General features: G+C 32.5%; 3 protein-coding genes across 4 annotated transcripts in view; 1 reads left to right on the top strand and 2 right to left on the bottom strand.

Moving 5' to 3' along the window:
- Positions 1-20: 20 nt before the first annotated feature.
- Positions 21-28,000, bottom strand: part of LOC134264214 (E3 ubiquitin-protein ligase TRIM36-like) — a 34,203-nt gene continuing 6,223 nt past the window's right edge. Inside the window, exons 1-2 of one of the 2 annotated variants that reach the window (XM_062746509.1) lie at positions 6,991-7,059; positions 21-1,806 (exon numbers count right to left, since the gene is read on the bottom strand). In XM_062746509.1, the coding sequence (XP_062602493.1) occupies positions 132-1,793 (1,662 nt within the window). In that variant the 5' untranslated portion in view covers positions 1,794-1,806; positions 6,991-7,059 and the 3' untranslated portion in view covers positions 21-131. Of the gene's footprint in view, positions 1,807-6,990; positions 7,060-28,000 lie in introns of those variants that run through there. The other variant, XM_062746510.1, reaches the window with a different exon arrangement.
- LOC134264211 (uncharacterized) lies at positions 13,532-15,157 on the bottom strand. The gene is made up of 3 exons (XM_062746507.1): positions 15,085-15,157; positions 14,294-14,807; positions 13,532-14,201 (listed from the first exon to the last, which is right to left on the bottom strand). Exons 1-3 carry the CDS (start codon positions 15,155-15,157, stop codon positions 13,532-13,534), a joined length of 1,257 nt encoding a protein of 418 aa, XP_062602491.1.
- On the top strand, positions 24,029-25,155 carry LOC134264210 (uncharacterized). The gene is made up of 2 exons (XM_062746506.1): positions 24,029-24,507; positions 24,600-25,155. The coding sequence occupies exons 1-2, from the start codon at positions 24,029-24,031 to the stop codon at positions 25,153-25,155; spliced, it is 1,035 nt and encodes a 344-aa protein (XP_062602490.1).

Below are 28,000 nucleotides of genomic sequence, written 5' to 3'. Positions count from 1 at the left end.
ATAGTTTATTGTCTGAATATTTTTTGGAAATATTAATAATAGCTAGGGATTGTTCAACATAAATGGAAATAACTAATACCGGTAGTACATGCATATTTAAGTGAATGCAGTATGATACTCTGAAATTGTAACTATCTGGCATATTTAATTTTTTTTAGATTTCCAGAGCGACGATCCTCAGCAACAAAGAGATTATCACTTTTGTCAACACACAAACATGTAGGTTCTTTTAAATCCCAGTTATCTATGTAACGGAGGAACTGTCCATTCTGGTCAAGAATGTGAATACAGTTGTTATAATAATCTGATGTCAGGATCTGACACTGACTATCTGTTGTGATCCCCCATGGCTTGAATGATTTTTTCTTAGTAGTAAATATATGACCAGTGTATCTGAATCTGAGTTTACCAGCCTGATTGACTACGACTACAGCGCCAGCTCCAAAGTCAGCCACACAGATATCAAGGTTTCTGTTTTCTCTGATGTATTTAGTGCAGGCATTCCCCGAAAAAAGAGGTTTACCCTGTTCATCAAACTGGATTGTTTGTTTTTCTGTGGAGTCTGTGTAACGAACAACTTTGGATTGTATTTTATCATCACTGTACATAGTAACCATGAGATCACCAGAGGCGGTACTACAGAGTTGTTTAGGTACCCAACGCTGTAGTGTGAACATCTCCTCTATCTGTCCATTCCTTACTTTATTCACAGTCCTTGTTGGCCCATCAGAGTACACCAGATCCTCATCGCCTGTCAATGTTATATCATTTGAAGATTTCCCTGATTTTGTTTGGACAGTCTTTTTAACCGAGCCTTGTATGTTCAAACATTTTAAATCATCTGTGGTGCCACAAATCCAAATTTCTTCTTCACTTAGGCAGGTGACACCGTTGATACGATTAAACCCGGTACTTATAGACGTAATCAGTTCGGGTGATTCCAGGAGTATTTTACTTGTGGCCACCATTTCCTTCAACCCGTAACCTTCTTCTTTTGTGATGGATAAAGGTGATAGAGATCCAAATAATTTATAAATCTGTTCCCTGTTTAAATTTCCTGTAGTAAACTTTGGTATTGATATTTGAACTTTGGGAAGAAGTTTACCGAATTCTTTAATTTTTGGAGTGTATTCTAAAGCCAGGATTACTTTATTCGACTCTTCGATTTCCTTTAGAGTGAGCAGTGTTTGGTCCATAAGAGACTGTGTTTCCTTGATTTTGCAAAGGTGTTGTTTCAGAATGCTTTTGTGTTTGTCTTTCATCTCATTAATTTCCTTTTTCATTTCATCTACAATTCTGTCAATTTCTTTGTGCCATTCTTCTCCGTGTTTCGTCACTAACTCTGTAAGATTCACGTAATCCCCATCTAAACTTGTCATCTGAGTTTCTATGTCCATTGCTAATGATTCATATGTTGGTAAAAGGTTGTTTTCTATTTCTTTTGTATCATTTGTAAGGGATTCTTTCTTTGCATCAAGCATTTCTGAAAGGACTAAGAGATCATGATTTTTGTGTTGAATGGAGACCGAGCATAATAAACAAACAGGAATGTTGCATTCCTTGCACTGTAACTCACAGCTTTTGGTTGGATGTATTGTACACCTTGGAAAAACCAAGGTTGTTTTCCGCTCTTCGAAAGGAACCACTTTATGTTTATCATAGCCATCTGAAATATGTCTTCCTATGCAAGGTATACATAAGTTAACATCACAGAAATCACAGTGCATCTGTACCACAGCAGTCTCACAAAGATCACATCGGATAACATCTTGGGCACTGCGCTGGGGGTCCATTACTTCGAAATTTCTGCAATTGATTGTAAGATTAGAAATGTACGTAGAATAATGTAACGTATCATTAAGATATGATATACATTTTATTTTACTGAGTTAGTCATGACGAATGTTATAATTTAGACATTTTAAAAAGTTTTTTAATATAAAATGAACTGCCTTTATATCTGATGACTATTTTTGAAAACGATATTCTTAAAATGTTAACGTTCTGTTTTCACATTTAACGTTTTAAAAGATGTCCTTCTTTTGTGGCATCATTGGAATCCAAAGGCATACATTTGCAGTAGATTTAATGATATGCTTTTCTATAAATTTTACTTGAGCTGAATTGTTTACCATTCTATCTAGAATTATCTGATATTTTTTCCCATTTAATCAAATGATCCATAATTGAAGGACAAATGATACAAACAATTTTTTTCTTTGAAAAAGATTTAATTTCATGTCACAAGTTTAGAAATGTGGATGGTTCTTAGAATCTTTTCTCCTAAGAACTGGAATATGAAAAAGACTTGGAAATTATTAGTTATATTTCAAAGAAAAAACAAATATAGACAAAACACATTCAGTATAGGTTTAAAGGTGAAAACAAATTCTATAATATGTTAACATGGTGCTAAAAGTGTAATATCATCTTAAGAAAAATATACCATGCCAGGTGAAATTTATTAGGAAAAGCTAACTGGTAAAAATCAGCCTATTTGATATTGCTAATTTTTTTTGTAATTTTGATCTTCCTCTTAAAATTCACTTGGCTTGGTATATTTTTCTAAGGTTTATATTACACTTTTAGCGCCAAGATAACATATTCTGAAATTTGTTTTCACCTGTAAACCTCTACTGAATGTGATTTGTCTATATTTGTTTTTTATTCAAATATTACTCATATTTTCCAAGTCTATTTCATTTTCCAGTTCTTCGGAGAATAAATTCTAAGAACCATCCACTTTCCTAAACTTGTGACTTGATATTAAATCTTTTTCAAAGAAAAAAATTGTTTGTATCATCTGTCCTTAAATGTACACTACAAAAGGTATATTTCAATCTAATTGGGCAATCTGCAATACTGATGTTTCTAGGATTTGAGAGATTTGTTCTATCAATAATTTACTCCCAATAAGTTATTTTAAATTAAGATTTTCTAACCAGTCACTGTCTTTAAAGGCATTGCAGTATATATACGTTTACTTTATCACAAAAGTTATTTTTCAAAATGTGGAGAAGGTAATATTTATTTTAGATCTTTCACTTTAAAACTTTCAAGCCTTTCAAGTTTAACCCATCTCATTTCATCCACCCCTACCATTCAAGATTTATCTGGATAAAACATTAATGCAGGTCTTTTCCGCTGCTTAAAAATTAAATTAAAAAGAGTCAAAGCACATCTTTGGGTTAAATAAAAAAAAAATCAGCAAAAGTATGAAAGTAAAAAAAAAAATTAATGCATAAGCTTTATTAAGAAAACAGATTGAATTCGGATGGGCTAAAGGTAACTTTATGTACATTTTCCACAAAGTCGTCTTGTTAGGTATTTACATATTTATCTATTTTCTTTACCCCTTTTATTAAAATATTTTTAAAAGAGAAAATATATGCATAAATTGCATTTATCATTGTTTTATCATATAAAATCGCTTATTCAACCAAGGCATAAGAAGTAAAAACTAAAAAAAAATTATCCATTTGAACAATTTATATTCAAAGATATCTAGCAGATATCCAGGTATTGATTTATTATAGTCAATCATGTGACTGAGGTAAACGGTTCATTTATTTACAGAGTGCAAATATTTCAAAAAATATTTATTGAGTGAAAATTTACAAAAATTGAATATTTAAAAAAATGCACTTTTGGTGAAAACCATCATTGCATAAATAATAAATGTTTATCATTGAAGGGTAAGTTGGACGTCAATGGTCTTTATAAGGATCTTATTGAGAGAAGACTGAAGACAATTACTGTAATTCTACATACATTTGCAATGTACTTTCGGTTTCAAATCAAAACATTTAAAAAAATAAACAGGGAAAACAACTTTCCAGAGGCTATTAAAGTTCAACTTGCCCGTCATTAATAAACATATATTTTTTTGGCTGCAATGATGGCTTTCACTAAAAGTACGTAATGAATTAGGTGTTTTTTTTACAAACAGATAGACAGTTTTAAAAAATAATTTTTCTCGATAATTTCTTTTTTCAGTATATTTGTTATCATGTTGTTCTTTTTATCTGTTTATCAATGATATATTTTTAAGATCTTAAAGTCTCAACTTTATAAACCACATAGTTTTAGACCTATTGTTAAATCAAAGTACTGAAAGTACTGATAAGGAGGCTTGGAATGAACATGATTTGTTGTCTCTTTGGGAATTTTTTATTCATATTCTGACCCCAACATTTGCCTAAAGGTAGTTGGCCATATCTTTTGAACATTAGATACCAGGACATTTATACTTCATATTTGTATTTTTGTGGAAAGACCTTTCATTAGATATTAACAAGCTTGACCTTTTGACCTTGACCTACGAGATTCCATACTTATGAAGAAACTTTAACCTTGGCCATAAGTTTTGAATGGTAAGGGATAAATAGTGCTTTTTATACGTACATATGTAATCCTTGTAAGAAGACCCAGAACTTTGACCTTTTGACCTTGGAGTTTGACCTACTTTTATAAAGCAAATCTTGACCATAACTTGAAAGGGTTTTGGGTTAGTGCTTTCATACTTTATATATTTAATCCTTATGACAAGACCTTTCATTTTATAGCAAGACATTTGACTTTGGAGTTTGGCCTACTTTAAAAAAAATGTCATTTTTCATAACTTTTGAAGGGTTAGGGCTTCATACTTCACATATGTATTCTTTGTGGAAAGACCTTTCATAGCATACCAACAATCATGACCTTTTGACCTTTACCTTGGAGATTTCCGTACTTATGGATTAACTTTAGCCTTAGCCTACTTTCATATTTCACAATTGTATTTCCAGTAAGAATACCATACTTTTGGTACCAATATATTAAATTTGCATCTTCGCTATATTGCCACACGGGGGGCCAGAGTGTTTCACAAATACATCTTCTTCATCTATTTATCGTGGTCTAATGTTTAATTATGTAATTTACTGAATTCCCATTTTTCATCAAAAGGACAAACCACTCTAATTGCAATAAACTATATTAATTTGAATTCTTTAGTGACTCATGGTAAGAGCTTCCTGAAATGTGAGAAAACCAAAAGTACTTTAGTATATCTAACTCTTCAGGACTAAAAGGAGCTGAGATACAAGCATTCAGATATATCAATGCATAGATGTAAACATGCACATTCAACTTTTGATTAACAATTCTGTTGTGTTGGGTAATGAACACGAAGAGGATGCAAATATTTCAAACATTATGAAAAATATTAAGCAGAACAAACGCCTGTTTGGTCCAGATCATAAAATGTACTAAGCTCTATAGCTTTTATTTTCCAGTGTGCATTAATCCTGACTTCCAAATTCTTACTTGACTGGTGATACCTTAAGAAAACATTTGCATCCAGGTGAAAGTTGACACGTACCGCAAAATGTGTAATCCCATTGTTTAAGTTTAATAAAGTGATTACAACGCCTTAATACTAGATCTCATGGATTCAACGATACCCTAATATCCAGTATTATATGTGATTTTACGGATAATACCCAATTTCGTGGAAAATCCTTCCCGTTTCAGAGGTGGATCCAGCCATTTTTGAAAGGGGAGTTCTAGGGTTGTACTGTATACTCTATATTCTTTCATATAAAAGGGAATAGTGAGTGGAAGAAACTTAATGTGTGAGAATCTATCTATTTAATACATAAGTTAGACGTACAAATACATGTATTTTAATTTATTCTCGGAAAATATTTTTTCTCTCTCTTTCTCTCTCTCTCTCCACTTGACAAAAAATAAAGGGGGCTTCCAACCCCGGAACCTACCCTCCTTTGGATCCACCAATGAACCGCTTACAAGCATTCACCCATCTTTGACACTTTTTCAATATCTTTCCAAGGTTTGGGAAACCTAATAAATTTAACTCCTTGCATATATTTTTTGTGGGCATACTTTGAGTCACTATTGCAGATTCCATGACAACAGTGTTTTAATGCATCCTTTTTTTGCACAGATTAGCCATAATATTACTTAATTAATTTACACCACAAAGTAAGATTCAAGCCATTGTTTTGGTCATGTAAACATAGAAACATGTGGGTCAGTTTGTCCCATCTAAATAGTTTGCAAAATCTTCTAAAATATGTGATAAGGAATTCTAAAAATAGATGCAGCAGAGATTCTGTACCTGTGCTATAAACAGATAAGACGCAGCTCTCTGCTGAGTCAGAACATTTAAAATATGTCAGTTTCAATTAAACAATGATGCAGATTTCTTTTACCTAGGTAATGTAGGGTATTAATGTGATAGGACCTTCGTAAACTAATTTAAAAGCCCTCAGGCGAGGTCAGGTAATTATAGGTTCATGAGGAAAAAAAAGAATTATGTATTGTTTTTGGAAAATATTGTGACCGAATTAGATTAATTGCATCAAAATCAGATGCAGAGAACTGCACTCGGTGATCTGTTTTGGTTTCCCCGACAATTTAAATTCTGTGTCAGCGAGAATTTTTATCAGCCAATGAGCGTGTCAGCAGCAGACTCTATACATCACTGATCACCTGTCTGTATACAGTGCATATCTGATATCAGACAGGCAGGCCAGTTTATCAAAATTTAGCCTGGTTCCCTGTCCCTGTTTTGCTTCGTGTACTCCTGCCTTGGAAAGTATGAGCCTGGGGACCAGGCTAATCAAAGTTAACGTGATTTGCCGCTAGATGGCGATCGCAAATTCTTTTCCGCCTCAGATGAGCGGTACCAATAGAGCGGAGGCTAAGCCTCCGTCTAAAAATGGATTTTGGATATGTTGACCTTTGATGAAACCTTCAGATATCTAAATTAACATATACACAGGGTTCAGATGTTCCCCAAGAAAATTTTCGAGATGCGTCCTTTCTCTTTAGAAACAAAATATGTTGTTGGCTTTTTAAAAAGATGATGGGCAGATAATTTAAATCCAGAGATAAATCGTTATAAAGACTTCACTTGAAGCCACATAAAGGGGCATGAAATATTCCGACAAAAGAAATTATTGCCTTTAATACTCTTTTACTTACCTTAAATTCGGTCTCCGATGTAGATCATGTTGTAATTTTGTCTGTTTCTCTCATCTCAAACTGTAAAATTAAATTAAGAATTGTGGTTTTTTTTAAAATGGCGTCTCTTATCACATGACAAGGGTGTAGATAAGTAGGTTACACTTCGTGGTCTACAGCTGCTATCTTGAACTTTAGAGTTATCGCTCTTGATAGGTGCAAAATTCCGTATTTCTTTGTCTAAGTTGACCAAAGTAATTAAATATTTGCTTTTTGACAAAGTCAATCCTTTTCTGTTTAATTAGAAACTGAATCCAACATTTGCCATTTAACATTTAATTTATGCTTATTTTAAACAACTAAAACTTTAAAAAAATTTAGTTAATTAATATCGTTACTTCTTCGTATCTTTTTCTGAAATTTCAATATGAATATTATCAATAGATTTCAAACAAAAAAGTAGTCTTATTGATAGAAATATGGAGTTTAATTCCTATTCCTCTTAAATGGTTTCTCAAATTCATGAATACCTTCTGATTTTTACGTTTTAAGGACATTTAAAAATTCAATTTCATCGAAACGTTTTGCTCTATCCAATGATTATTTTCTGTAATAAATTTCTTATGCTCAGTTATATAAAAATCACGAACTTACTGTGGACTCACAAATATTATCATAGATAGATATCATACCGGGGACTAAACAGGTGATTCATTGTTATAACCTTAGCCTCAGAATAATTATAGAAAAAAAAAAAACACAATTAGATTCATATAAAAGAAACTTCTGTGTCATGTGACTATACTTATAGTCATCAGTGAGATTAAACATCTTATTTTTCTCCAGATTGTTATCCCAAGGAGTCAGGGTTCAAGCAAATCTAACATATTCTATGCTACGCTACACATATCTTTATTAATATAAATTGGCACATGTTATACAGTTAGCGCTGTTGTTGAAATCACACCCTCTATTAGACCAAATTTCACCCATTCTCAATATAAGGGCTCAAATAATGTCGCCTCATTTTCATTTAAAAGAAATACCACTGATGTAATTTTTAAATCAACATTATAAATAGTCATATAACAATGAATAAGAATTCATATAATTATCGATCTGAAAGGGTATTTAAGGAGTTCCAAATTCAAATATAGTAGCCTATTTGAAATGTACGTTACTGTCGCCGAGGCAAATATTACTCTGAATCCCCTCTGTGTAATATATAATTTTGATTCTCAAGTAAAAATTTTCTGATAAGTTAAACCTTGTATAATATATATTTCTTTTCATAACAATAAATACATTTTCTTTGTGATAATAAATAATTTTTATTGTGTAATGTCCCTGTCGCTTAATTCTATTTCAACCACATTTCAAGCAAACACAAAGATTATACACCTGATAGTTTTGTTCTCCTTTATTTATTGATGGGCTAAATTTGAAATTTCAAAGGATTAATTACTCCTACTTAGATAATGTAACATGAAATTGAACAATTTGAGCAACTTTTATAAATATGTTTACGGAATGAAAGACATTTTCAATCGTAGAGATAAGAAAGAAATGTACGTTACCTATATTCTTCCTTTTAGAATATATATTAAGTAGAAAATATGAGACGACTCTGAATAAGCAACCCCTTTTATCCTGTAAACTGGCAAAGACGTTTTGCTTAACACAATCAAAAATTATTTTTTACATGAAAAGTGATCATTTGAAATGTACGTGACTGAAATGTACGTTACCATGAAATTCGAATTAAGTGAATCTCGCACGAATTTTCATGCATTCTCATACTTTCACACACTCGAATGTGTACACAAAGGAAAGTTTCAAAGGTTGGAGGTCGGCTAAATCCCAAAATTAATGAAAAGAAACGTTACTGCTGAGGAAAAAAATATATTAAGGTCAATTATATGTAATATAATTTTGATACCTGGTATATATTTCTGAATACGAAACCTGTATGATGCATTTCTTTTGATATGCAAGTTCAAATAGTATCAATATGTTGCGTGTCTAACGTACGCTTGTAGAAGAGAATTAATTTTTAGATTTGAAATGTACGTTACGTATGGTAACATACATTTTATGTATTTCTAACTGATATTTTTTTTATTTAGTCATTGAATTGCGTTTACACGAGCGAAAAAAAATTATCGTTACAATCGTGACAACTGGCCACATAAATCCATCTAAATGCACCCCCAATACTCGTAAATGTTTTTGACTGTTACCACATGCTAGAAAATTTATTTCTAAGTCACAGTCTTGCATTCATCTTTGGCAACCTTTCTGCAGTTTAATTTTTAAAATGCGACTTTTCGTCAATATTAATTTAATTGTTGTTGATAATTGAAAACAAGGTATGCATATGCTTATAATTGGTAAAAAAAAAAAAAAAAAAAAAAAAAGAAACAAAACAAATAAACCCAGAACACAAGACAGTCACCTACATTCCAAAAACTGAAAGGCACACAATACTCAGTTTTGTTTGAATCATTGCATTTTTGGGTTAACAAGACTGTCGGTGGATATATTCGGAATATATTTATGTTTAGTTTCAATGGCCAAACACGAGCATTTGTTAAATCATAGCAAAATACGTATGACTCATATTTTTTTTTGTCTGTACCCTTGCACAAAGGTAGAAGTAACTAGGCTATGACCGGTGTCAATTTCAGCGAAACAGCACAAAAGAATGGTAATGAACTGAGATGGATGGAACTCCCCAATAATATATGAAATGAACGTTACCGAAGTGACGTGACATTCATGTAGTTGATGACAAATAACCTCGTTTGTTACATTACGATATCTTATATTACTGCCTTAAAACGCCTCATTGAAATGATTTTTATGTCAATAATTGCTATTTTTTTGCTATTTTTTTCAATATTTTCTTATTACTAATTTACATATTATAACAAGCTTGAAATGTACGTTACCTACTCAAATTCTGAGGCAATCGTGTCTTTATAGTGGTGATTGTGACATATAACGCAATGTGATTACAAAGAGAATCTTTTATTGGAATAAACTGAAACAAAACTATGAATTTTTAGATGAATTTTAAGTTTTTTATTAAACAGAAATATATCTTGAAATGTACGTTACATTCATGTAGTTTTCTAAATCGGCATGGATATATGTTAAAAAAGACAGTAACTACAAAATAGAATTTTACTACATGTACATGTTAGGTTCGAGTATCTATAGAAAAATGACAAGATTCCAAACTGATCGCTGTAAACAAAACAGAGAGAAGAATTCAAAGCATATATTTAAAAAATGTTTTTGTACATCGGGATCAAAAAGTAACCTTTGTTTTTTGAAAGGAAAAATCAAACGCACGTTCGTATGCCGAGGAAATATGTTCCTGACAGAGTTGGTAGGATGTTCTGGTGTTAAGATAAGATATTCCAATTGTGATTTTAATGACTACCTTTTTTTGACATATCTTTTTAGACATTGAAAAAAGAGTAACGTACATTTCAAGCTACATTTCTGAATAAAATCACCCTCTACTTTATCGTCTTGTCATTATTCCATGTATTATAGTTTGATGAAAAAAAATCTGGACACAAAATCTTCAGATACTTTCTTTCAAAGGTAACTGATAGAAAAATTGTTATCTTGAACTTCATTTTTTAAAAATTCAGAGAGGCATTTGTGCCCTTATATTGAGAATGGGTGCATTACACCATACTTTTAAACGTAAAAAAGTGTCCCCACCTTTAAATTTTAAAATACTTTTATTGAATGTAATTTAATTTATGAATTTACAACCATATGTAAGGTATGATTGGGCTGACATGGGATGAAAAGTATTTCATAGGAAGGCATAGGAGGGATGTTTGAAAAATCTTCTAATAAAGAACAGCAATGTCATTATCAATAACCCGTGTTTTTATATGGAACATCATATTGAACAAACTTGAGTCTATGGTATCTGAGGATGTATTTTTATGAAAAACGATGTCTTTGCTGTTCCTCATGAAAAGCAGTCGCCCGTGTGGCGAAGTGGTTAGAGCGTCTGCTCTAGAGTTGCGAAGTAATGAGTCAATCCTTATGTCATGAGTTCGAATCCCACTGTAGGACATGGAGACCGGCCCTTCGGATAAGAATGTATAAATCTAGGTCCCTTGTCGCAGTAGGTGCTGTCACGAAAAAGATCCCTCCCTGCTTTATGGCCCTGAGTGCCGAGTATAGGACAAAATTTGCAGCTCTCCATCGACAAGTGGTGGCACCTCCATATGAGTGAAAAATTCTTGAGAGGGACGTTAAACAATAAACAATCAATCAATTTATCAATCAATTAATCGTCAAAAGTATATGAAAGAACTGCTTACAAATAAGAAGGGTAACATTTACTCCGGTAAGCATAGTGCCTCATGGGCCTCTAGTATCAGTAACTACTAGACATAAGTATTCAACTACTTATTTTAAGAAGCACTACATTTTTATTCTTTTCATTAGTAAAACTGGTTTCTTAAAATAATTCCATACAAGCTATCGGGTGTACGGATTTTTAACTATATCTACTTAGAATAAAACAAATATTTTTTTTAAAATAAATGTACAAAGCATCCTAAAATTGGAGTACCTTGTAAATCTTGGCAAATCAGCTAGCTAAAATAATCGCATTTAACTTAATGAAAGATTGTGTTTTCTGACTAGCTCATTTTTCTTTGTTTGTCAATAACTTACCTTCAAAACCTTGTTTAAACATTTGTTCATAGTTTCATAGCTGATGTTTGTAACTGAATCATTGGTAAATGAGGAGAAATCCTTCAGACAGAAAAGGAGGTTTCATGCGAGATTTCCCCTTAAGTTTGGGATTGTACTTTATAGCAGACATTCTATATAGTAGAACTCCCTCCACGACACCAATAATACATTTAAAAACATAAACTGTGTAGGGAACCAAAATCCAACTCCCTGAGCTAATTTATGCAAAATTTGACCTTTTCATACATTTTACTACAATATATGTTTGTGGAAAGCCAGTGCATTCATGAAAAATATCAACAAATTCTCTGTAATCCATTAAATAGATACATACACACTAATAAATTCAAACATTTGAAACCAATTCAGGGAACATGTTTATTTCAGTTGGTAAGATGCTATGAAATAAGTATTCTTTGTTTAATTGAAATACACATCTATTTGATTTGTTTGTTTGTCAAGTCTCGAGGATTTACACTCATATGAAATCGCAACATCTAATAAAAAATTATTTCAAAAAAAACCCCTTCCAAAAAATGTCTAAATATTGAAATGTTAAAAAACACTAGAAGCTTAAGGTAGAACCTATGTCGGAGAAGTCTTTGTCACAAGATTTTCAAACTTTTCATAATGATAAATTAGCACCTGCTTATCAATCAGTCAAAAGCACATGACATGTTTCCTTGTTATTAAATGTAGTGCAGGCAGTTAAACATGGAATGATAATTACATATTACGAGTTCAAAATTTCAGTCATTTTCAGGGGTACTTGTTATGCAAAGAAGACAAAAAATCAAAAAATTACTTCTTTAAACATCGTTGTTTTATTGTTTATTAGTTAAACAGTATCAAACAATATTTCCCAAGAATAAATTCTTTTTTATTCAATTGACATAAAAGATAAGTCCTCTTTTTAAAAACTATAGGCAAATGAACTCTATTTATTTTCAGTCAATTTTCCACCCTACATTTGTAAATATTTCTCAGAAGTCTTTGTCACAATGTTTTCAATTTTTAATATGATAAAGAACATACCCAAATGATCACAAAAAGTAATAAAAAATTATACCTTTCCCCTCTAACTAACGAGAGATAGGTAATTTACCGATCCTAATATTCTTGACCTTTTTGCACTTACACTGGATTTAATTATTAAATGACTGTTTGGGGTTACTTTTAGATTAAAAATGTTTATCAAAAATTGTACTTTTAATTTAGAAAGAACATATACAATAGAAAACTTGTAAATTTGTAATCAATTGTAATCAAACTCCAAGAATATGAATAAGTAACAAATAATTATGAAGAGGAATGCACATGATTTCATGATAGATATCACAAAATGGACACACGATCTACAACACGTACATCTTTGACTTGGACACATTTCATCAACATATTACAACTATTTAGTTGTGTATTCCTTCAAAATAGTTACATGTACATACCATTTACATTATTACAGAAAGTTGTATACATTATTATTTTATTACACAAGTTAGTCTTGGATTTGTTAACTTAAGGAAGATCAAGATCTATTAATTGAAAGGATTCTCTAATTCAAGAAATATATTTCATTAAGCATTATAAGAAAATTATAACAAATTAAGATTATCTCGGCATAATTTTAAATTGAATTCAGTGAATATATTTTCTTCCATTTCTATTAAAGCTGTAAAGTACGGGAAAAAGTGACATTGAATCAATTATGACATCATAATGGATCTAGCACAGACTAAACACATTCACTAGTTATGATGTCATACGACGTAGGTTCTACGTTAAATAGAAATAACTATGCACACAGTACACTACTATATGTATGTAACTATCTGAGATATTTGATCTTTATGACATTTCCAGAGCCTAACGTAGTGACAAAGAGATTATCATTTTTGTCAACACACAAAACGGTAGGGGAATTTAAATCACAGTTATGTATATAACAGAGGAACCTTCCGTTCTGGTCAATGATGTGAATATAATTATTTTGACAGTCTGATGTCAAGATCTGACACTGACTGTCTGTTGTGATTCCCAATGGCTTGAATGGCTGTTTCTTCGTAGTAGAGCTATGGCCAGTGTATCTGAACCTGAGTTTACCAGCCTGATCGACTACAACTACAACACCTGCCCTATAGTCAGCCACACACATATCCAGGTTTCTGTTTTCACATATATATTTAGTGTAGCCAATTCCTGAATACAGAGGTTTACCGTTTTCATCAAACTGGATTGTTTGCTTCTCTTTGGAGTTTGAGTAGCGAACAACTTTGTATTGTGTTTCATCCTCACTGTACATAGTAACCAGGAGCTCACCAGAGGAGGTGACACAGAGGTGTTCAGGTACCCAGCCCTTTAGTCTGATTATCTCCTCTATCTGCCCACTACTTACTTTATTCACAGTCCTTTTGGTCCTCTCAGAGTAAACTAGGTCCCCATCTCCTGTCCATGTTAAAATTTGCCTGATTTTGTTTTGATGGTCTTTTTGTCCGAACCTTGAATGTTAAAGCATTTTAAATCACATGAGTTGCCACATATCCAAATTTCTTTTTCATTTGTACAGGTAACACCGCGGATGTTACAATACCCAATACTAATAGACGTAATGGCTTCTGGAACTTCCAATAGTTCTTTATCAGTAGCTGTGACCTCCTTTTTCTCCAGTATGAAGCCTTCTTCTCTTTTAATGGATAAAGATGATAAAGATCCAAATAACCGGTGATTCTTTTTTCTGTTTATATTTCCTGTATTAAAGGTTGGTAATGATATTTTAACTTTGGGAGGAAGTTTCCTGAATTCAGTGATCTTGGAGGAGTATTCTAAAGCCAGGGACACTTTATTTGATTCTTCAATTTCCTTTAGAGTGAGCAGTGTTTGGTCCATAAAAGACTGTACATTCTTGATTTCGTCAAGGTGCTGTTTTAGAATGCTCTTATGTTTGCCTTTCATCTCATCAATTTCATTTTTCATTTCCTCAACGATTCTTTCAATTTCTTTGTGCCATTCTTCTCCGTGTTGCGTCACTAGTGCTGTAAGATTCCCGTAATCCTCATCTAAACTGGTCATCTGAGTTTCTATGTCAACTGCTAATGATTCAAATGCTGGAAAAAGATAATTTACTATTTCATTTGCATCATTTCTAATGGATTCTTTCTTTGCAACATGTATTTCTGAAAGGACTAAGAGACCATACTTTTTGTGTTGAATGGAGGCCGAGCATAATGAACAAATAGGAATATTGCATTCTTTGCACTGCAACTCACATATTTTGGTAGGATGTTTTTTGTTGTTTGAAAGGAACCACTTTATGTTTGTCATAATCATCAGAAACATGTTTTCCCATACACGTAATGCATAAGTTAACAGCACAGAAATCACAGTGCATCTGTACCACGGCGGTCTCACAAAGGTCACATCGGATAACATCCTGGGCACTGTGCTCTGGATCCATTGCTTCTGAAATTCTTCAAATTGAGAGATTGGAAATTAACTCTTATTGATATAAATCATTTACATATGATATAGATTTATCCACTGATTTAGTAACTCTCAACCATAATATGACAAATATCATAATTTAGATAATTTTTCGATAATATATAAACATTCAATTGCTTTTATATCAGTTGGCTATTTTTGTAAATGCAATTCTTGAAAAGATCTTATCTAACTTTTGCTTCTTCCCCCTTTAATGCTTTAAACGTTGATCCGCTATAGGGGCACATTCAGATTACCAGGGCCCAAATTTGAAGCACATTTTATCATGCGTTTCTATCAAATAATGCTGAATTGTGACACTATTCTTTCCAAACTTTATAATTTTTTAAATCATATTTGGTAAAGATCCATAGCTGCCTTACCTACGACATGGCCGACTCAAGTATTTAAAAGGAAATCACCTGTTTCTATTTATAGATACATGTACCTTTTCAATTCAAGATCAAACTACATGTATGTAATCATTTGAAGATCAGTATTATAATTTCATAGTTGCAAGTTTGTTACATGACAATCATTTTACTCGTTTTTAAATACTCCTATTCTAAACAATTTTTTTTTTATAAAAATTTAAAAATAAAACAAGCTAGCAGCTATGACTTTGGGTCATTAAAATAGTTTAATTAGGACTGTTTTTTTCCCGAGATACTTTCAAGGTGTAATGTATTATATATCTCTTACATTATTTATACATGTATTATAAAATAATAAAAGAAAACATAGGGAAAAATGCACAGAGAAAAAAAGAAAAAAAGAAAAAGAAACACACACTGTGAGACTGGAACTCACGATCATTATGTCTACAATCCTTTTACCTCTATGCCACGAAGTCATTGTAATCGGATGGATTACAGATTGTTGAATCTTAAATTTGTTTTTGAGAAAAACATTAATTACATATTTTCAACATTTTTCAATATGAAGACCACCTTTTAGCTAAATGTAATGAAGTGTAATCATATCCAATTCATTGAATTGATTGGAATATTTTCCTCGGAAAGTTATCTCTCTTATCAGAGGGATGATACATGATGATATTATGACTGAGATAAACAGGTAATGAAAACTAACCACTGCGCCAAGCGGGCGACTTTCTCTGATGAAAGTTTTGTGATGCGTCCTTCTTAAGACATGTACTTGACTTTGAAAGATGATTGGCAAATAAAAATCCAGAGAAAAATCGTTATAAACACTTTACTTTAAGAAACATGCAGGAACCTGAATAATTCTGATCAGAGAAGCTATTGCCTTTGACAACTTCTGATTTACAGAGTCTTTACTTACCTTATATTTGGTAGGCTATTAAGATTTTGTTGCAATTCTGCCTGTTTCCATCTTTTCTTTTATTTTCTTTTAGATTTCAAACTGTTAAATTGAAAATAGTAAGCTCTTTTATCACCTCAAACAGGTTAAAAATAAGTACGTTACACTTCCTAATCTACAGCTATTTTGAACTTAAAAGTTATCGCTCTTGATGAATGCAAAATATGTAAGGCGACCATATTCATCACATATTTGAAATTTGACAAAGTCAGGCGCTTTTCTACGAAGCATCTGATCTAATTGATTATAATAGAATATAATGATAATGCGTACAATAGCTTTAAATATCCACTTTGCTTAAATTCTGTTATAAATAAAAATAATTTTACGCAGACCAGGATTAGCTCTCATCACTTTTCAAAATATACACCATACATGTATAAGCAATACATATTCCATTTTCAAAGTTCAAACAAAATAGTCTATATCCTTGCGCTTTTGATGTTAATGACGAATATGCTTATCGTTATAGCGATATTCTTAACATTCTTTGTCCCTTTGCAGCTACAATGCTTCTAGAGAAATTCGTATTCTATATACATTGTAATTAATAAATTATTTTCTTTTAAGTTTGATGGTAAGGTTAAAAACTTAGCGATGATTTCATATTTTTAAGCATGTTTAAAATGGTATTAAACCAGTGAATCTAGTCTTCTGGATCACTTATTTCAAGGCTGGTGAAATCATATTTGACAAGAGGCTTTCTTCTTTTACTCGACAGTATTGTTAAAAAGCATTGTGATTTCACAAGATTTTTTATAAATAATTAATAAAATAAATGCATTCAAGTTGTTATATACGCATCATCACGTCGTTAATTAGATTTTTGTCGCCTGTTTAATTTTTCATGACATCACAGTTTAACTTCCAATACGGTCCACCACGAATGTGAACGCTGACATTCCTTAACATTCCTTAACATAACTGAGTGAGTTCACCAGAGCCTAAATCTCAAGTGAGCTTTTCTGATCAACTTTTGTCCGATATCTGCCGTTGTCGACATTGTTGATTATGTTGTCATTTGTTTTGTCGTTGCAAAGTTTTTAAAAGGTCATCTACACAACCACAGTGGAGCAGCTTTAACCAAACTTGACACAGAGTATCCTTGAGTAATAAAAAATTCAAATTTTCAAGAGCCACTTTCTATTCCGTAGGTCATGTAGAAAACGTTTAAAAATGCATGGTTCTTTTTAAAATATTATCACGTATAAAAATGCATGGTTCTTTTTAAAATATTATCACGAAGAACCACTGAACAGGGGAAGTTTAGACTTATTAGAAGGCTCTCAGACATTGTGCAAATGCAAATGTGATCTAAACATTACAACTTTAAGTATGGGGGCCACTGAAAGCGATCAGTGTTCTACATAGTATTAATAGCAAAACTCTTTTCATGAACAGCAAAGCTAAGATCAATAATATTGAAATGGAAGCTGGCTTGTATAGTGTAGATTCAGATTGCCCCAGTCATGAACCCCCATAGGGTAGGGTTTGGCCACTATGGGAAATCAAATTTTTACATGGGTATATATAGGAAATATATAAAAAAATTTTCTATAATAGAAAAGTAGTGACTAATAATAATTATTGGGAACATACTCAGGCTGTGTAAATGTCAATTATTAAAATTACAACCATTTAGGGTGTGATGGGGCTAGAATGTGTAATCATAAGTATTTAATAGGAAAACATAGGAGGGGTGTTTGAAAAAAATATTCTCACAAAAATCAGCTAAGTCATTATCAATTCATTATATGCATGTCCTTTATAACTTTGTTTCATTGTACAGTATACTGGAAAACCTGAGTGAAACTTCTGAATTATTACTGTGGGTAATGCTGGGTACATGTAGTAAATGATTATGAACAAGAGGCCCATGGGCCACATCGTTCACCTGAGAAGCTTTGACCATTCTGTTCTTTACCAGATTTCACCCTTGTTATACATAATGCATCCCCACCCTACCCCACTGATCATAATTTAGACATTTTGAAATCTACACTACCCCATGATCCTTCCATGGGCACATATGTTTCAGCTTTTTTGGCCCAGTGGTTCCTGAGAAGAAGATTTTCAAAGATTTTTCCTATATATTTCTATGTAAACTTTGATTCCCTATAATGGCCCCGTCCTTCCCCCGGGGGTCATGATTCCTACAATTTAGAATTTACACTACCCCAGAATGCTTCCACATAAGCTTCACTTTTTCTGGCCCAGTGGTTCTTGAGAAGAAAATTTTCAAAGATTTTTCCTATATATTTCTATATAAAACTTTGATTCCCCATTGTGGCCCCGCCCTTCCCCCGGGGGTCATTAATTGAACAATTTAGAATCTACATTATACCAGGATGCTTCCACATAAGTTTCAGCTTTTCTGGCCCAGTGGTTCTTGAGAAGAAGATTTTCAAAGATTTTTCCTATATATTTCTATGTAAAACTTTGATACCCCATTGTGGCCCCGCCCTTCCCCCGTGGGTCTTTATTTGAACTTTTAGAATCTACATTATTCCAGGATGCTTCCACATAAGTTTCAGCTTTTCTGGCCCAGTGGTTCTTGAGAAGAAAATTTTCAAAGATTTTTCAAATATATTTCTATATAAAACTTTGATTCCCCATTGTGGCCCCGCCCTTCCCCCGGGTGTCATTAATTGAACAATTTAGAATCTACATTATACCAGGATGCTTCCACATAAGTTTCAGCTTTTCTGGCCCAGTGGTTCTTGAGAAGAAGATTTTCAAAGATTTTTCCTATATATTTCTATGTAAAACTTTGATTCCCCATTGTGGCCCCGCCCTTCCCCCGGGTGTCATTAATTGAACAATTTAGAATCTACATTATACCAGGATGCTTCCACATAAGTTGCAGCTTTTCTGGCCCAGTGGTTCTTGAGAAGAAGATTTTCAAAGATTTTTCCTATATATTTCTATGTAAAAATTTGATTCCCCATTGTGGCCCTGCCCTTCCCCCGGGGGTCATGATTTGAACAATTTAGAATCTACACTATACCAGGATGCTTCCATATAAGTTTCAGCTTTTCTGGACCAGTGGTTCTTGAGAAGAAGATTTTCAAAGATTTTTCCTATATATTTCTATATAAAACTTTGATTCCCCATTGTGGCCCCGCCCTTCCCCTGGGGGCCATGATTCCTACAATTTAGAATTTACACTACCCCAGAATGCTTCCACATAAGCTTCACTTTTTCTGGCCCAGTGGTTCTTGAGAAGAAAATTTTCAAAGATTTTTCCTATATATTTCTATATAAAACTTTGATTCCCCATTGTGGCCCCGCCCTTCCCCCGGGTGTCATTAATTGAACAATTTAGAATCTACATTATACCAGGATGCTTCCACATAAGTTTCAGCTTTTCTGGCCCAGTGGTTCTTGAGAAGAAGATTTTCAAAGATTTTTCCTATATATTTCTATGTAAAACTTTGATACCCCATTGTGGCCCCGCCCTTCCCCCGGGGGTCATGATTTGAACAATTTAGAATCTACACTATACCAGGATGCTTCCACATAAGTTTCAGCTTTTCTGGCCCAGTGGTTCTTGAGAAGAAAATTTTCAAAGATTTTTCCTATATATTTCTATATAAAACTTTGATTCCCCATTGTGGCCCCACCCATCCCCCGGGGGTCATTATTTGAACAATTTAGAATCTACATTATACCAGGATGCTTCCACATAAGTTTCAGCTTTTCTGGCCCAGTGGTTCTTGAGAAGAAGATTTTCAAAGATTTTTCCTATATATTTCTATGTAAAACTTTGATACCCCATTGTGGCCCCGCCCTTCCCCCGGGGGTCATGATTTGAACAATTTAGAATCTACACTATACCAGGATGCTTCCACATAAGTTTCAGCTTTTCTGGCCCAGTGGTTCTTGAGAAGAAGATTTTCAAAGATTTTTCCTATATATTTCTATATAAAACTTTGATTCCCCATTGTGGCCCCACCCATCCCCCGGGGGTCATTATTTGAACAATTTAGAATCTACATTATACCAGGATGCTTCCACATAAGTTTCAGCTTTTCTGGCCCAGTGGTTCTTGAGAAGAAGATTTTCAAAGATTTTTCCTATATATTTCTATGTAAAACTTTGATTCCCCATTGTGGCCCCGCCCTTCCCCCGGGGGTCATAATTTGAACAATTTAGAATCTACACTATACCAGGATGCTTCCATATAAGTTTCAGCTTTTCTGGACCAGTGGTTCTTGAGAAGAAGATTTTCAAAGATTTTTTCTATATATTTCTATATAAAACTTTGATTCCCCATTGTGGCCCCGCCCTTCCCCTTGGGGTCATGATTTGAACAATTTAGAATCTACACTACCCCAGGATGCTTCCACATAAGTTTCAGCTTTACTGGCCCAGTGGTTCTTGAGAAGAAGATTTTTTAATGACCCCACCCTATTTTTGTCTTTTCTTGATTATCTCCCCTTGCGAGAGGATATGTCCCTTCATTTTAACAATTTAAATTCCCCTTTACCCAAGGATGCTTTGTACCAAGTTTGGTCAAAATTGGCCCAGTGGTTCTTGAGAAGAAGTCGAAAATGTGAAAAGTTTACAGACGGACAGACAAACGTTTTCTACATGACCTACGGAATAGAAAGTGGCTCTTGAAAATTTGAATTTTTTATTACTCAAGGATACTCTGTGTCAAGTTTGGTTAAAGCTGCTCCACTGTGGTTGTGTAGATGACCTTTTAAAAACTTTGCAACGACAAAACAAATGACAACATAATCAACAATGTCGACAACGGCAGATATCGGACAAAAGTTGATCAGAAAAGCTCACTTGAGATTTAGGCTCTGGTGAACTCACTCAGTTATGTTAAGGAATGTTAAGGAATGTCAGCGTTCACATTCGTGGTGGACCGTATTGGAAGTTAAACTGTGATGTCATGAAAAATTAAACAGGCGACAAAAATCTAATTAACGACGTGATGATGCGTATATAACAACTTGAATGCATTTATTTTATTAATTATTTATAAAAAATCTTGTGAAATCACAATGCTTTTTAACAATACTGTCGAGTAAAAGAAGAAAGCCTCTTGTCAAATATGATTTCACCAGCCTTGAAATAAGTGATCCAGAAGACTAGATTCACTGGTTTAATACCATTTTAAACATGCTTAAAAATATGAAATCATCGCTAAGTTTTTAACCTTACCATCAAACTTAAAAGAAAATAATTTATTAATTACAATGTATATAGAATACGAATTTCTCTAGAAGCATTGTAGCTGCAAAGGGACAAAGAATGTTAAGAATATCGCTATAACGATAAGCATATTCGTCATTAACATCAAAAGCGCAAGGATATAGACTATTTTGTTTGAACTTTGAAAATGGAATATGTATTGCTTATACATGTATGGTGTATATTTTGAAAAGTGATGAGAGCTAATCCTGGTCTGCGTAAAATTATTTTTATTTATAACAGAATTTAAGCAAAGTGGATATTTAAAGCTATTGTACGCATTATCATTATATTCTATTATAATCAATTAGATCAGATGCTTCGTAGAAAAGCGCCTGACTTTGTCAAATTTCAAATATGTGATGAATATGGTCGCCTTACATATTTTGCATTCATCAAGAGCGATAACTTTTAAGTTCAAAATAGCTGTAGATTAGGAAGTGTAACGTACTTATTTTTAACCTGTTTGAGGTGATAAAAGAGCTTACTATTTTCAATTTAACAGTTTGAAATCTAAAAGAAAATAAAAGAAAAGATGGAAACAGGCAGAATTGCAACAAAATCTTAATAGCCTACCAAATATAAGGTAAGTAAAGACTCTGTAAATCAGAAGTTGTCAAAGGCAATAGCTTCTCTGATCAGAATTATTCAGGTTCCTGCATGTTTCTTAAAGTAAAGTGTTTATAACGATTTTTCTCTGGATTTTTATTTGCCAATCATCTTTCAAAGTCAAGTACATGTCTTAAGAAGGACGCATCACAAAACTTTCATCAGAGAAAGTCGCCCGCTTGGCGCAGTGGTTAGTTTTCATTACCTGTTTATCTCAGTCATAATATCATCATGTATCATCCCTCTGATAAGAGAGATAACTTTCCGAGGAAAATATTCCAATCAATTCAATGAATTGGATATGATTACACTTCATTACATTTAGCTAAAAGGTGGTCTTCATATTGAAAAATGTTGAAAATATGTAATTAATGTTTTTCTCAAAAACAAATTTAAGATTCAACAATCTGTAATCCATCCGATTACAATGACTTCGTGGCATAGAGGTAAAAGGATTGTAGACATAATGATCGTGAGTTCCAGTCTCACAGTGTGTGTTTCTTTTTCTTTTTTTCTTTTTTTCTCTGTGCATTTTTCCCTATGTTTTCTTTTATTATTGTATATTACATGTATAAATAATTTAAGAGATATATAATACATTACACCTTGAAAGTATGTATCTCGGGAAAAAAACAGTCCTAAACTATTTTAATGACCCACAGTCATAGCTGTTAGCTTGTTTTATTTTTAAAATTTTCTAAAAATCTTGCTTAAAATAAGAGTATTGAACGAGTAAAATGATTGTCATGTAACAAACTTGCAACTATGAAATTATAATACTGATCTTCAAATGATTACATACATGTAGTTTGATCTTGAATTGAAAAGGTACATGTATCTATAAATAGAAACAGGTGATTTCCTTTTAAATACTTGAGTCGGCCATGTCGTAGGTAAGGCAGCTATGGATCTTTACCAAATATGATTTAAAAAATTATAAAGTTTGGAAAGAATAGTGTCACAATTCAGCATTATTTGATAGAAACGCATGATAAAATGTGCTTCAAATTTGGGCCCTGGTAATCTGAATGTGCCCCTATAGCGGATCAACGTTTAAAGCATTAAAGGGGGAAGAAGCAAAAGTTAGATAAGATCTTTTCAAGAATTGCATTTACAAAAATAGCCAACTGATATAAAAGCAATTGAATGTTTATATATTATCGAAAAATTATCTAAATTATGATATTTGTCATATTATGGTTGAGAGTTACTAAATCAGTGGATAAATCTATATCATATGTAAATGATTTATATCAATAAGAGTTAATTTCCAATCTCTCAATTTGAAGAATTTCAGAAGCAATGGATCCAGAGCACAGTGCCCAGGATGTTATCCGATGTGACCTTTGTGAGACCGCCGTGGTACAGATGCACTGTGATTTCTGTGATGTTAACTTATGCATTACGTGTATGGGAAAACATGTTTCTGATGATTATGACAAACATAAAGTGGTTCCTTTCAAACAACAAAAAACATCCTACCAAAATATGTGAGTTGCAGTGCAAAGAATGCAATATTCCTATTTGTTCATTATGCTCGGCCTCCATTCAACACAAAAAGTATGGTCTCTTAGTCCTTTCAGAAATACATGTTGCAAAGAAAGAATCCATTAGAAATGATGCAAATGAAATAGTAAATTATCTTTTTCCAGCATTTGAATCATTAGCAGTTGACATAGAAACTCAGATGACCAGTTTAGATGAGGATTACGGGAATCTTACAGCACTAGTGACGCAACACGGAGAAGAATGGCACAAAGAAATTGAAAGAATCGTTGAGGAAATGAAAAATGAAATTGATGAGATGAAAGGCAAACATAAGAGCATTCTAAAACAGCACCTTGACGAAATCAAGAATGTACAGTCTTTTATGGACCAAACACTGCTCACTCTAAAGGAAATTGAAGAATCAAATAAAGTGTCCCTGGCTTTAGAATACTCCTCCAAGATCACTGAATTCAGGAAACTTCCTCCCAAAGTTAAAATATCATTACCAACCTTTAATACAGGAAATATAAACAGAAAAAAGAATCACCGGTTATTTGGATCTTTATCATCTTTATCCATTAAAAGAGAAGAAGGCTTCATACTGGAGAAAAAGGAGGTCACAGCTACTGATAAAGAACTATTGGAAGTTCCAGAAGCCATTACGTCTATTAGTATTGGGTATTGTAACATCCGCGGTGTTACCTGTACAAATGAAAAAGAAATTTGGATATGTGGCAACTCATGTGATTTAAAATGCTTTAACATTCAAGGTTCGGACAAAAAGACCATCAAAACAAAATCAGGCAAATTTTAACATGGACAGGAGATGGGGACCTAGTTTACTCTGAGAGGACCAAAAGGACTGTGAATAAAGTAAGTAGTGGGCAGATAGAGGAGATAATCAGACTAAAGGGCTGGGTACCTGAACACCTCTGTGTCACCTCCTCTGGTGAGCTCCTGGTTACTATGTACAGTGAGGATGAAACACAATACAAAGTTGTTCGCTACTCAAACTCCAAAGAGAAGCAAACAATCCAGTTTGATGAAAACGGTAAACCTCTGCATTCAGGAATTGGCTACACTAAATATATATGTGAAAACAGAAACCTGGATATGTGTGTGGCTGACTATAGGGCAGGTGTTGTAGTTGTAGTCGATCAGGCTGGTAAACTCAGGTTCAGATACACTGGCCATAGCTCTACTACGAAGAAACAGCCATTCAAGCCATTGGGAATCACAACAGACAGTCAGTGTCAGATCTTGACATCAGACTGTCAAAATAATTATATTCACATCATTGACCAGAACGGAAGGTTCCTTTTCTAAGACTTCCAAAGACCTTGAATCTTACAAAGATGAATAAAATGAAAATTGTTGCATGAAAAAATTTCACTTTCAAGCTTAATTTTGATGCATTTCAATTTAAATGTTAATTTTTGGAGTTATGCTCCCTGGCTGAGGATCGGATATCCTTAAAATAATTATTTACAAAGGAGATGGGCGAACTTAGGGTGCAGAAAAACCATAAGCTTCAGATATATTAAAACATATTCAAATTGTGAATTTACTATTTAGAGTAAAGGTGTCATGGTTATATTTTATGAAATCATGATAAACAAAAAGTTTTGAGGAAAATTTTTCGCTAAAATTTATTTTATAAAAAAATATGTGGTTTCTGTTGGGCTCGAACCCTGGCAATAAAAATCCTGAGTTGCTATCTCTATTGAGACTAACACGTTAACCACTACCTATACAAGTCCTGATAATAGTGACATTTAAATCATGTTTGTGATATGACCATTGACTTAGTGGATTTCAAGTAATTCTCGAAAAGATACGAAAGTTATGTCATGAAAGTCTATTTTTAAGGTAAAGTGGATCTTTGCTCCACAATTTTGGAAACTAAAATATGTATGTTTGTATGCAAACTTTGAGGATTAACTTTCAAAAAAATGGAAAGAAGACCCACTCACATCGAAAAATAGTGTTATAGTGTGAAAAAATGACTCGTTTTGTTCTCTTTCGCGTATGTACAATATTTCATAGGCAAAGAACTTCAATCTTCATGAGATTTGTGCAAGTTGTAGAGATTTTACATAAAGTATACTTTAATGTTACATGAAATATTAAGGAAAATTTTGAAATAATTGATATTCAATTTTTCACCTTCATGTTTGTTGCACTATGGGCTTATCGCTCGTCATGGTCACCCATCTCCTTAACAGTTGTGCGTATTTCAACTTTATCTACTTAGAATTAAAAAAAATGCTTTTGTGTTTTCCTTTTTATTTCCTTAATTTCATTTAAGATTTCCTTTATGATTCTGTCAATTTCTTTGTCCAATTCCTCTCCTTGTTTCTTCACTAATTCCGTAAGATTTCCATAATCAACATCTCAACTTGACATTCGAGTTCTGCAAATTGAGAGATTAGAAATTGACTTTTGGTAATGTTATATGTCATTTACATATGATTTAAATTTTAATTCACTGAGTAACTCTCGACGATAACTTGAAAAATGTCATAATTTAGACAATTCGTAAGCATTATATAAACATTCAATTGCTTTTATATCAGTTGACAATTTTTGGAAATGCAATTTGTGAGAGGGTCTGATATAATATTTGCTTTTTTGCATTTAATGCTTTAAAAGTTAATCCGCTTTAGTGGTATCCCAGGGGTCAAATTTGAAGCAAATTTATTGAAATACTTTTCTATCAATTTAGCTTTTGTTGAATTGTGAAACTATTCTTCCTAAAATTTATCTTTTTTCGTCACTGGTGAATTTATTTTTTTTTTCCATCTATACATATCGCCCTGTTCCGTCTTTCAAATGTATACTATGAAAGGTATATTGTAATTTGATTTTACGAGCTGCAGTGCTGAGGTTTTAGAAAGATCTGCTCGGATAATATTTAATCAAAGTAAGTAATTTTAAATATTGTTTTAACCAGTTTAATATTAATTGATTTTACCGTTTTGAAGAGGCATTGACGTATACATATGGTTTACATTATTACAGATCTTAATTTTTCAAGATATAAATATTTTTCACTTTAAAAAAACACGAAATATCTTTTTAAAGATTCTGGTAATTTTAAACACATCTCGCTTCACCCCCATCGATTTAGATTTATCTGGAAAATACATGTCCTTTTTACTGTCTATATAAAAAGAGTCAATATATATCTTGAGTTTAAAAAAAACAAACATATGAAATGAAACAAAAAGAAGCCAGACGATGTTAAACCTATATTTAAAATACTATATAAAGGGTTGGTTTCAGATGCGCTAACTTTATTTTCCTACAAATTCTTCTTGCCAGATATTAACATTTTTATTAATTTTGTTTACCTCTTTTTATAATATTTAAGAGAAAACAATGTATGCATATACATCTCTCATTGTTTTTATCAGATAACATCGCTGAAACAAACAAAGACATAAAAATAAGATAATTGATAAAGATCATCCATTTAAACAATCTGCATTTTTAGATATCTAACAAATATCCTGATATCTATTTATCTGATATATCTAGACAACATGCAGTCGAATTTTTTCCCAAGGAAAGTATTGTGATGCGTCCTTCGCTATATAAATGCTTTCAAATATGATGGGCAGAAATCCATATAACAATTTTAATAAAACTTTAAAAAACATACAGGTACATGAAATATTCTGACACAAAAAACTATTGCCTTTGATTACTTCTGATTTACTTACGTTATATTTGGTCTACTATTTAGATAATGTTGAATGAATAAAAAAAAAACTATGTGTTTTTAAAATGGTGTCTCTTGTCACTTGACACACGTTGTAAATAAGTAGGTTCCTTGTCTACAGCTATCTTGAATGTAAGAGTTGTCGTGAAGACTTTCATATTTTCTACGTAGTGCCCGATCCCAAAATTGACCATTTAACAGTCAAAGAAATTCTAATTTAAAGTAAAAACTTTACAAAATATTTATTTAAATACCAGTATCATTTTCATCAGTTAAATCGTAGCTTTTTCTGAAATTCGAATAAAAATCGAATACAAACAGAATAAATATGAGGCATCTGAAATTCGAATAAAAATCGAAAAATACAAACAGAATAAATATGAGGCATCTGTTTTTACAGCTATTTTACCTTAAAATGGACAAAAGATGTTTTTTATTGCCACGATC

The sequence above is a fragment of the Saccostrea cucullata genome, unplaced genomic scaffold, assembly GCF_032062105.1.
Source record: "Saccostrea cucullata isolate Sc308-1 unplaced genomic scaffold, CSIRO_AGI_Scuc_v1 ctg565, whole genome shotgun sequence".
Lineage (NCBI taxonomy): Eukaryota > Metazoa > Mollusca > Bivalvia > Ostreida > Ostreidae > Saccostrea > Saccostrea cuccullata.
The sequence above is the reverse complement of the archived record's forward strand: the minus strand, read 5'-3'. Positions and strand labels throughout refer to the sequence as shown.

Excerpts from the sequence above, each read along its gene's own strand:
- LOC134264211 (XM_062746507.1), bottom strand. The coding sequence starts at position 15,157 with ATGGATCCAGAGCACAGTGCCCAGGATGTTATCCGATGTGACCTTTGT. Across the intron at positions 14,808-15,084 it reads CGCCGTGGTACAGATGCACT|CATTTGAATCATTAGCAGTT; the intron begins GTGATTTCTGTG and ends ATCTTTTTCCAG. Across the intron at positions 14,202-14,293 it reads ATTACGTCTATTAGTATTGG|GTTCGGACAAAAAGACCATC; the intron begins GTATTGTAACAT and ends TTAACATTCAAG.
- LOC134264210 (XM_062746506.1), top strand. The coding sequence starts at position 24,029 with ATGACCAGTTTAGATGAGGATTACGGGAATCTTACAGCACTAGTGACG. Across the intron at positions 24,508-24,599 it reads ATTACGTCTATTAGTATTGG|GTTCGGACAAAAAGACCATC; the intron begins GTATTGTAACAT and ends TTAACATTCAAG.